The sequence below is a fragment of the Lynx canadensis genome, chromosome B3, assembly GCF_007474595.2.
Source record: "Lynx canadensis isolate LIC74 chromosome B3, mLynCan4.pri.v2, whole genome shotgun sequence".
Classification (NCBI taxonomy): Eukaryota; Metazoa; Chordata; class Mammalia; order Carnivora; family Felidae; genus Lynx; species Lynx canadensis.
In genome coordinates, this window is record NC_044308.2 from 80645117 (window position 1) to 80657418 (window position 12302).

The 12302-nt window shown below is 34.5% G+C and overlaps 1 protein-coding gene across 1 annotated transcript in view; it reads right to left on the reverse strand.

Moving 5' to 3' along the window:
• STRN3 (striatin 3) overlaps positions 1–12302 on the reverse strand; it is a 104827-nt gene that overhangs the window by 35751 nt on the left and 56774 nt on the right. Inside the window, 6 exon segments of the mRNA XM_030318894.1 lie at positions 4202–4343; positions 6769–6797; positions 6800–6835; positions 6838–6896; positions 11170–11251; positions 11254–11342. Coding sequence (XP_030174754.1) covers positions 4202–4343; positions 6769–6797; positions 6800–6835; positions 6838–6896; positions 11170–11251; positions 11254–11342 — 437 coding nt within the window.

Sequence of the window (12302 nt, forward strand, 5' to 3'; positions counted from 1 at the left end):
AGCTGAATCACAAATCTGTATTTATTTTAAGTAGATACTTGTGCCTGCAAAAATTTTACTCTATGGTAATCTAGAAGAAAAACAGCATTAAAAGAAGCAGAATAAACGTAAGTCTATTAGAATTCCTTTTAAGTATTATGGGCTTTTCCTTCATGTGTTTAGTTCTAAACAGCCACGTTATTAGGAAGTTTAACACTCTGTAAAAGAGTAACAACCAGGAATTTATATAAGCATGTCACTAAATAAAAATTATATCAAAACATATAGGCTAAGTCAATCAAGACTGACAAAATAGTAAGATTTTAGGGAAAAAACACTTGTTACATTTTTGGTAACTCATTATTTTAGCTCCCAAGTCTTATGAACTGACTGGGCCTCACTGACTTAATCCATATTCAGTGGACATTAAATAGCCTTTTTCCTCCCGTTTTATAGATTGCTATATCTAGTAAGTAAAAGAAACTCTATTTGAATGACACATACAAATTCAATTACTTACTGTACCTTGGGCCTTTCCTACTATCATTATTATCACTTTCTCCCTTATGGATATACCTATAATCTTAGGTAGTCAGTATATAAAAAGATTAATCCAAAACTTTAAGTTAATTTGCCAACTTGAATTACTTAAAAGTAGGTTGCTCGAGACTGAAATTTACACGTAAGATTATTTGTCAAATCTGCAAATTTTAATACTGTTTGTAATAATGTAGTAATAATGATTTAAACAGAAAATTCACTTTTCGTGTACTCTAATCATGAAGTTAACAGAAAACTGTGTTGTATGAGAAATCCTTCTGTGCACTTACTGAAGACTCCAAAAAAAAAAAAAAAAAGTGATGTGAAGAATTAATCATTTGCACTCATCTTAATGAAGCAATTAATTACTTTTAAAAATGACCACTTAAAGTAAGCCAAATGGACACATTTTAAACCTACAGAAGCAAACAAAAAAATCTTAAGTGGTAAGTAATTCCACAGGATCTAAAATTTTAGTAAGATAGCCAGTTTTTCAAAGACCTCTGTAGAAAAAATAAAGCTGTGAGTAACTGTAATTAAAGTAGCAAAGGGTACTGGAGTAAAAAGCAAAGAAAATAAACGGGTAAGCCTAAGGAAAAAAACAAGTATTACTTGCAAGATAACCTAAAGTCTAGAAAACAAAGGTTAACTCAAGGCAGTGCACGAACAGGTTGGTGAATGCATATGTGCTCAGAAAACATCCTGAAACTTGCCTGGTAAGTAACAGCTGATTGATATTGCTTTTAAGAAATAGTTAAGAGCAAAAAGGAAGAGGCAGCTAATCTTCTACATATTAATTCTGTTTTTTAAAAATCTAGGGGGGAAAAATACCAAGAAATGAGGTTGAATCAGTTACGGGAACTTTTTTGTTTAAAAGGAAACACAAATATGCACACACAAAAAAAATGACCCATAACAACTCAAAACCACAAAAACATAAAATTCTTCTATGGTAATGCTAACTATCAAAGCAGAGGAATTATATAATCTACTTAATGTAACATAAAAATATAACAACTTTATGCATATATTCAATACTTTAATTATCTATTATATTTAAATATAAACATTCAGATACTAATTATTTTTTTTAGTCTATTACATTTCCACAAATCACAGTTTCAAGTTGGAGGAAAAAAAAAAACCAACATGCTCAAAATGCCGAGTCTCCATGAGAGAAACAGCAAATTTAGAAAGCCCACTACATTTTGATCAGCATAAAAACTAAAAACTACCAAAATTAAACTCAGACTACAATGCAGGTAAGAGAAAAAAACAGGATTTAAAGCTCTCTTAAAGCAGCAGTTTTACATGATAAAAGGTTCAAAATTTGATATATCTGAGCAGATTTCTGACATACAAAATACATATTATCCACTGTGGGTATGTACTGGGTTATGTTTCATTAGGATACATTACTTATTAAAAACAAACCAAAAAAATACTAAAAAATTGCCTTTACCCAATAATTTAAATCTCAAACCACCACCTTCCCATTTAAGTAAATTCAAATTTAGCAAATGAGTTAAAGAAACGTTATATCTGTATATCCATCCTCTTTGTTTTAGAAAAACTGAATATAAACCTGTTGAGTAGAAAAGATAAATTCAGAAACACTGCAAGATCCTTGACAGTTTTCATTTGTCAAGGAAAGAAATTGCCTAAACCATTTTGTTCTTTTCCTTCTAAAGAACTTAAAATGCTTTAAAGATGTTTCAGTCTCATCTGGAAGGAAGAAACTTTCAGTTACTTCCATTTACACAGAGATTCAGGTCACTCAAATATTAATAGTAAAAGTAAATAACATTTTATAGTATCATTCACTATTTAGGCCTGCTCCTCAAACTGCAAAAGTCTTTGGAAAGAAGGACCATCAACTGTAAACAATTGGTACTTCATTATTAAAGAAATAATGCCATTTTATACAAATTAAATTCCCCAAATTTTTGTATGTTTTTGACTAATAAACTTCCAGCAATTTTAGGTGAAGAAAGCAGGAATGATGATGTGCCAAGATTTAGCTACACAGATCTTCGAAAACTGATTGTTATCTTTAATGAAAATAATCTAAATATTCCTCAGTAAAACCCCAATTAAATAATGGAAGATACTGACAAAATATTATGAAGCTATTAAAACTGCTGTTGCAGAAGAACAATTTATTAAGTGAAAAGTGTGGGTTATAATCAGCACTCAGCAAAATCCTTGTTAAATAAAGATAATATGCATATATATAATGTTAACCATGATTCTCTCTACATAGTGGCATTATAGGTAATTTTAATTTCTTCTTCATGTGTCTGTGGGTTCTAAACCTGAAATACACATGTTATAAAATAATTATATATATATAATTTAAATGTATTTATATAATTATAAATAACCTGCAAAAAAACCCAGTACTTTAGAAACTACTAGAAAAAAAAAAATAGGTATCTCCAACACTTGAATGGGTTGCACAAAGAAGCTTAACAAAAACTTTAATACTTTTACCATGTCTCCTGAGCAAGGCTAATTCTTAAGAAAAGTAAGCTAGAATATAGCCATTTTCAAGTAAGTACAGAAATGTATAATCAAAGACTATAAAGTAATTCTGAGTTTTTTCTTATTTCAACTAATGTGCCTCTTCTCTTTCCACTTAGAAGAAGAGGTAAGTGAAGGTCTGAAACAATGCTTGAGAATTATAAACAGTAAGAAAGCTGGCAACAAAATCCAGATTTTTAAGCGCTTCAATTGTTATCTGGATAGTTAACAATTATCTTACCTATGAAATTTATTTCTTCTATTAGCAATATTGGTTTAATATATAAATACAACATTTTTAATAACGTGTTTCCCATCACCCAAAGTAGTTTTTAAGTATTTAGTGCTAATTCCTCCTGCAAATAGCTAAGCAACTTTGGTGTTTGACTGAAATATGCATTAATGTACACAGTAACCTTTTCCGATAAAGCTCTGTAAACACAATGTGTGTTCTACCTGCCAGATAACATGCTTGTATTAAAAGCTGATAAATGAACAACATATTGGACCTCAGGTTATTATCTTAATATATTTTTACACTTTTATTTTACTTTCTAATGAGGTTTTCTACCCTGTATAAATAGAAAACTTTTCTTTCAGTTTTGGCTGAATTATTATTAGCATTACATATCATTCCCAAAGGCTAGGCCCTAATATATGCATACTAAATATTGTATGTAATAAAGTTTAATACCTTCACTAAACCTTGTTCAACATAAAGCTATAATTAAGGATTAGTAGCTTTATTACTTTCTAGTAATAAGTCAGATAATATTATATAGGCATAACAAAAAGAGTTAAGTCTTCTTTAAACCTAGATACATTGCCAAATAAATAATGGGAATGTTTAAAAGTATATACATGCATGGTTTTTTTTAATCTGCTAAAAAGAAAGGAACTGAATTTATTTCACCTTTAAATCAATAAGCTTCAAAAATCAAAATTTACCAAAAAGTATATATTAAACATAATTTTGTCACCAAACCTAAATAAATTGGGTGCAGAAACACCCTGAAATTATTCACTACCACTTCTCCTTGCTCTTGCTTAACCGCTACCATACATTCAAATACTCACATTCCACATATAATATTTAATAGCAATATATCTTTAAGGGCTAGATATTATCCCACCCCCATATTTTTTTTTATCAACTTACCCCATTCTGTGCCATCCCCTGAACTCCGTGCTTCTCCAGCTCCTTCACCATCTTCAGCAGTCACTAAAAAATCAAATTCTTTCAGTGCTTCCTCAGTATCAGGATCATCAGTTAGGTCAGCAGCTAAACCTTCATTACCTATCTGTAAATGGAACATAAGCCAAAAATTATTTTTATCCTAGATTTTAAAGGGGTCTTTTATATGTTTTTAACACCATTAACTTTATTTTTTTAATATAATGTATTGTCAAATTGGCTCACATACACTATGTACAGTGTGCTCTTGGTTTTGGGGGTAGATTCCCGTGATTCATCGCTTCCATACAACACCCAGTGCTCATTCCAACAAGTGCCCTCCTCAATGCCCATCACCCATTCCCCTCCCCAACCCATCAACCCTCAGTTTGTTCTCTGTATTTAAGAGTCTCTTATGGTTTGCCTCCCTCCCTCCCTGTTTGTAACTACTTTCCCCCCTTTCCTTCCCCCCCATGGTCTTGTTAAGTTTCTCAAATTCCACATATGAGTAACACCATTAACTTTATATTTATACTCCCATTTTTAAATTACTTAAATACACAAAATTTTAGTTTTTGCATGTAGTTCACAATCACAGATTGTACCCTATATAAATGGTTAACAGCACCATGTGAAGATTACTGTTAAGATGTGATGCAAGTAATGTGGTAGTACAAAATCGTTTAAAATACTAAGCAAGAATATTTAAATTCTTTAATTATAAGATTCACAATTACCCTATTTATAGACCCATGCAATCACTTATATTCTGATACACTGGTTGAACTGATTTCACTCACTGAGAAGTGCCTACGGATTCTATTATTCACAGGGATATGGCATAGCTAAGAAGGATATTAACTGATCTTAGGTCAATAGCTGTGATAATAACAGTGCTATGCATCCCAGCGGGAAAAAAACAAACGAGAAAAGGGAAGGACAAATCTCTATTCACCCGTGTTACATACATGAATGTGACAGAAACACTGAGAACTGCAATTACAGCATGGCAACTTTTTTTGAGGAAAGCTGGCATTTTCTCCACATTACTTAATATCCCAAGGAACCAAAACTTAACCTATCCACTTTTTTTAACATACTTGAAGTATTCTCGGGGTGACTGGGTGTCTCAGTCAATTAAGTGTCTGACTCTTGACTTAGGCTCAGGTCTCACAGTTCAGATAGAGCCCTGTGCTGGGCTCTCTAAGTGTGAAGCCTGCTTGGGATTCTCTCTCTCTCCCTCTGCCCCTTCCCTGCTCATGCTCTCTCCCTCTCTCAAAAATAAATAAGCATTAAAAAAATATATACTACTATGATAATTCAAAAAATGGATCGTCTAATTTGCTTATATTTATAGTTAAACCACATCACTGATCAAATAGATAATCCAGTTTCCTAGGTTATGAGCAAAAGTAAATTTTTATTAATCCTTACCAAAAACAAGAATGTGAACACACATATTTACAATCCATAGTTTACTCCCTCATCCAGAGTGGGAGTATCACCACTGTAACTTGAGTTAATTTATCATGTGTTTTACTGCACATGAAGAGTCAGACTTCAGCAGTGACTGTTAACTGTAGCAGCAGTGGAGAGAGGGTTCCTGGTTATTTTTTTTTAAGTTTCAAACCACCAACTAGTTCTATAAAAACAGACCTTTATGGCTAGTTAGTGAATGATACACCAAATAATAATTTCTACTAAATGTGGGTAATAGTAACAGCTGACTATATATAAAACTTTCATGTGATATGATAAATAAAAATGATCAATCACTCTAATGTAACTTAAGACATCTTGAAAATTTCTATTCCAAATAGAATAGATTTTTTTTTCAAGGGGAGCAACATGTTCTTTTATTGATGCAAGTACGTCCAGTCACACCAACAACTGACATCCTGTGTTATGGTACAGCTTTGTACTCAGAGTTCATCTCAAAATACCAAACATCGTAAGGTGTGTATCAAATTGGGAAAATAAAGTAGCAAACATAGACACTGTATCAGGTGGGTACCAGGACTGATGACCCAGTGGAGTGCACACTGACATAAAAGCTCCTTAATGTTGTATTCCAATATATATTCTCAAGTTTTTAGCCTTTCTGTATCTCAAATACATAAAGTAATATGTACTACCCAGATACAATATGTACTATCTAGAATATCTGAAAAGTGCAAAACACTGTGACAATACAGTGTAAATAATCTTGTTCCACCCAGGGCTGAGGGCGACATCCATATCGGATTGGGGAGCCACTCCTTCCTGAGGCCTCACCTCCACATCTCCAGGCTCTCCTAGGAAGCTTTGGGAATTAGCAACTAACTGACCCATCCTCACTTGGGCATCTCGGCTGCAGGCTCCTGGGAAACCAGGCATACGGAGAGAAACAAGGGTGAGTAGTTCTGAATCTGCTTGTGCAGAATGAAAGCCCTGCTGTGAGGGAGAGAGAATCAGAGCAGATGGCCCACCTCTGGCTTTGGAGGGATCAGGACTTGCCCTCCCACAGCCACAGTGTGTGTATTAGCTAATAAAATTAAAAAATGAGTTCCTACTTTGTGTTTATTCATCCGATGTTTATCTTTCCTTCTGGGATGCCTTCAATCATGTCATTTTCCTCTCTTCATCACTGTCATCAGCATTTTCTAAAAAATTGAATGTCTCAAGAACATCACCAGAGGGCCTGTCAAAGGGGAAAAAGATGAATCCAGATATTCCAGTGGTTAATTCTAACATTTCTTTCTGTTCCTATTTTTAAAACAGTACTTGAAAGTAGTATAGAGGGGCCCTTGGGTGGCTCAGTCAGTTAAGTGTCCAACTTTGGCTCAGATCATGATCTTACAATTCGTGAGCTTGAGCCCCAGGTTGGGCTATGCACTGACAGCTTGGACCCTGGAGCCTGCTTCAGGTTCTGTGTCTCCCTCTCTCTCTCTGCCCCTCCCCTGCTTGTGCTCTTTTCTCATAAATTTAAAAAAAATAAAAGGAAGGAAAGTAGTATAAAGATTCAAATGATAACCTACTTATAATGTAACGCCTAAGTACTCTACCCAAGAAAAAGATTGTTTTCTGGCTCAAGTAAAAGTGATTAAGTTTTTCCAATGTTTACTGTCCAAAATATTTTTGAGTAATTACTGTATCAAAATAAAATCACATAGTGATAGACACTCAAATGTGCTATTATTTCTCAAAATAAAGCCATCACAAGCAAGCAACTTAAACTTAGCATTTCTTTTTTTTCTTTTTCTTTTTTAAGTAAGCTCCGTGCCCAACATGGGGTTTGAACTCACAACCCTAAGAGTCACATGCTCTACTGACTGAGCCAGCCAGGTGCCCCTAAACTTAGCATTTCTTAAAGTTTTACAACCTCTTGTAGCTTGGCCCAATATTTGAAGACTAAAACCTGCCCAGATTTAAAGTTATGGGGTAAATCAGACATAGATACTCCAATCCATTTCACAGATATTCTTACCTAGAAAACAGGATTTTTAATATACTAAAGAAATACTTTCAAGTCTTTCAGAACCATTTGTGTACTAGGTAATAGTGATAATTTATTTTATCTACCTACAAACTCATTTTAAAGCTATAATCTGAGTTCCTCTTCTATTTACAAAGAAGTTTTTAAAAAGCTTTTAAATGTCTAACAACACAGCAAGAGAATGGTGGAAATTTCAGCTCAACACAGCCTCTCACAATAAAAGTCTCTGTTCTTCCATTAACTACATGACTGAATTTGGCCAAGTCACTTAAACCTTTTAGCCTCAGTTTCTTTACCTGTAAACTGTTTGGTTGAACTAGATGATCTTTGGGTACCAAAAAGAATAATCTAAAATTTGGAGTTTTTTTTCCCCCCCTCCCTGATTGTTTCTTAAGGATACAATATAATTCAGACTATTTTTATAGCCCTTTAACATGGCATAGATTTTAACAGGTCTACTATACTCTGCCTGTTCCAGCACATTGTTTAAGGGCCTGCATAAAAACTGAATATAGTTGAGAGATGGTTTGTCCAATACAAATTAGTAAAGACAAACAAAAAAACTACCACAATAACAGAACATATACTTTCAGCTCAACATTTACTATAACTCTTAACATTTGGGGATTAAATGAAAGGCAAAATGATAGTTGACAAAATTGGTACATTAATAGCAGAAAAATAGAAAATAGTATATTGAAGACCTGAGAATTCTGTTTTGAACTTTGACAAAAAAGTAGTGCTGTCCCTTGGAGAGAAATTCTGTCTCTCAAGTGAAACTCGTGTTTTAGGTTTTTAGAATTGTTTTTGATCACAGCAATATATGTGCATGGCTTTATAAGACAAATAGAACACAATCCATAAAAGGAAAATGATGAATCCAACTTCCCAAAATTAAAAACTTGTTCTTTGAAAGACACTGTTAAGAGAATTTAAAAAGAAGCCTATAGATTGAGAGAAAATATTTGCAAGTCACATATCTGATGAAGGACCTGTGTCCAGAACATATAAAGAACACTTAAATGTTAACAGTAACAAATAAAACAATAAAAATGGGAAAATTACTCAATAGACACTGTATCAAAAAGATACGTGAATAGCATAACTGATACTCACATCATTAGTCTTTAGGAAAAATGAAAATTACATCTACAAGGTCTGAGACTTGACTACTTGCATGCTAGTATGCTGTTTATTTTGAGATGTTTCTTTCTGGCATTCATGATGGTGGCCTTTGCTTTTTTGTTTTTCTTTGAGAGAGAGAGCGTGAGCAGGGGAGAGGGGCAGAGGGAGACAGGGACAGAGAGAAAGAGAATTGTAAGCAGGCTCCATGCTGAGCATAGGGCCTGACACAGGGCTCAATCCCACAACCCTGGGATCATGACCTGAGCCAAATCAAGAGTGGATCGCTCACCCAACTTGTATGGATCTTTTTTAAAATTAATTTTATAGTGTAATTGGGAAGAATCCTTTCCGTCTGGAAACACCCTTGGAATACATGCTGTAACTATATTCCAGCAAATTTTCTTTATTACTATTTTAATAATCTGTAAGATAATTTTACCTGTTCTTTCTGAAATTCCTAGTCAGATGTTGGCCCTGCTGGAGTGATCATGAATTTCCTACCTTTTCAGTTCCATTTCCTCTCTTCCCTTTTTTTATTTTTGGGGGGTGGGAGGTGATTCTTCAATCTTATCTTCCAAGTTTACATAGAAATTATTTCTATGACACCTTTTAATTTCTATTAGCTTTAAGATGAACCTTTTAAAAACACATCCCCCTGGGTGCCTACGTGACTCAGTTAGTTAAGCGCCTGACTCTTGATTTCAGCTCAGATTATGATCTCACGGTTTGTGGGTTTGGGCCCTGCATTGGACCCCGTGTTGGCAGTGTAGAGCCTGCATGAGATTCTCTCCCCCTCTCTCTCTGTCCTTCACCCACCCTCATGTGCTCTCTTGCTCTCAAAATAAGTAAATAGAATAGAATAGAATAGAATAGAATAGAATAGAATAGAATAGAGTAACATCCTATTTGTTTTGTAGATGTATTATCTTCTCTCAGTCTTTTTAGAAAAGTAATTATGGTTTTGAAACTCTTCTACTCTCTGTTTTCTGAGTTTCTTTTTTTGTTTGTTTCCTTTGGTCTCTAATTACTGTATTAAAGTCTTTCCTAAATGTTCACATTTAAAAGTGAAGCACCAAAAGGCTAGCTGTATGAACTGTGTACATGGGCATGGCTCCCCAAGCAGCTGGCTTCACTTTTGCATGATAGGACAGAGGCTCACCATTTCATTGGCAGATCCCAATTGTTAGGATCATTAGGACTATTAATGTAATAAATTTCAACATCTCCCTGGGAAGGGATATCAGACTCGCTGCACACATACCAGATGCTGAATACTTGAAGAAACAGGGAATCTCACTGCTTAGCTGGAGACGGAGATAATCCTCCTGTTTCCAGTTCAGGAAAATCTACCCTAAGTTGCTTTATTTCTGAAGAAATCAGAAATCACTGGTTCAACTTCACTTGAAATATACCACCATTGTGGAAGTGTGTTCCGTGAAGCTATAGAGGATAAAAAGAGGGGCACACAGGCCTAATGTGGGGCTCGAACTCATGAACCATGAGATCATGACCTGAGCCAAGATCAAGAGTCGGAGGCTCAAGTGACTGCACTACCCAGGCGCCCCAGTGAGATGATGAATTTTTTTTTTTTCAACGTTTATTTATTTTTGGGACAGAGAGAGACAGAGCATGAACGGGGGAGGGGCAGAGAGAGAGGGAGACACAGAATCGGAAACAGGCTCCAGGCTCCGAGCCATCAGCCCAGACAGAGCCTGATGCGGGGCTCAAACTCACGGACCGCGAGATCGTGACCTGGCTGAAGTCGGACGCTTAACCGACTGCGCCACCCAGGCGCCCCTATGATGAATTTTTTTAAACTAATATTGTGGTGATGGCTGAGTGAGTCTGAATATCCTAAAAACAAACTATATACTTTAAATGGCAGAAATGTATAGTGTGTGAATTTTATCTTCGTAAAGACATTTAATTTTAAAAAGTATAACTGGTGATTTTCTAAGCCCAAATATAATGCAAAACCTTGTTTCTTTCACACTAGTGTGTATATAACCATTGCTATTCTAGTTACAGAGTACAATATAATTTACTGAAAATACCCTAGCAAAATTTTAAAATCATGATGTTAAAATAGCTCAGAACTGCAAGAAGTCACTCTCAAATTTAAATTTAGCACCTATTTCAGAAACTATAGCCATTCTCTTGGCATCAAACTTAAAACAGGTCAATTTTAAAAAACATCTAAGCTAAACTTCAATTTGCCCCTATTACCATGTACAAGGAAAAGTCTTTAAATGTGAATTCTACCTGCTTTAAAAATTGTTACCCTAGTAGTAACAAGAAGTTAAAGAGATTCATAATTCCCATTATATAAACAGTATGAACCTACAGATCATACCTTTTGATTTCTTGTCCTTTTTGCTTAGGAGATTCACCTCCATTCAGGATCTGTTCTAAGTTCTTTGTTTCTACCGATCCATTGGTTCTGAACTGGATAGTCCAAGTAATGACCTTACCCGCTGAGATCGGACATCTAATATTGTATCTGTGTAACCTACTTCCTGAAGATATCTGTTAAGAGAAAATTTAAAATATTAGATCCCATATATTAACACCTACAAACATGTTAACTCAAAAATCACATCAAGCAATGACTGATCAAGGAAAAAACCCGTAATCCTGTAAAATATGATCCTCCTTTGCCTCAAAACTTTCTTCTCTATACACTAGTTCCAATTCTAAGAGAACAAAGCCAATTACAAACAGAAATTTAATTAAGAAAGCATACAGGATGGCTAATGCTAATTAAGGGCCAATTATCTTGAAGCTTAAAAACTCTAGAACCTTAAAAAACTTTAGGAAGTGATGATATATGCTATTAAAAGAAAAAAAAAAAAAAGTCCACAAAGTGGACCTCAGAATAGTGACATGCTAAGTTTAAACCTAGGTTCTTAGTCAGAGGATGATGGACGGGTTAGTTCTCCCTCTAGGATTCTAAAACCTCATGGTACTGAAACTTTCGTATATTTAATCTAGGATCCAAGGTAAGATTGGAAAAGAAAGGGACCGATTCTGACATAAATATAGATAATGGGTCGTGAATGGTTTTGTATGATAAAGAATTTCTTCTTAAAGTATTTGACAGGCTAAGGAAGGATGCTAAACAGGAGCCTTACACAATATGCAAAAGAACAAACAATTTTTAGCTGAAAGTCAATAGCAGGGAGACTGGTTAGGACACTAACACAGCAAGAAATAAAACTGAAGAGAATAAACATGAGAATAAAAGCAAGATACAATCGTAGAGACCTGGTGCACAAATACACATGGCAGTAGAATGAAAGAAGATACAAGAATTTTAGAAATTTTTCAGGTTTCTAGCTTGGATGGTTGGATGGTGGTTCTATTCAATGAAATGAAGAATAAAGAGTCCGGGTCTGGTTATAGGGTATCTATCAGATAATCACGTAGTAGCGAAGAAAGTGACATTGATTAGCACAATAATAAGAAAGGTCAAAGCTCAGAAGAGAT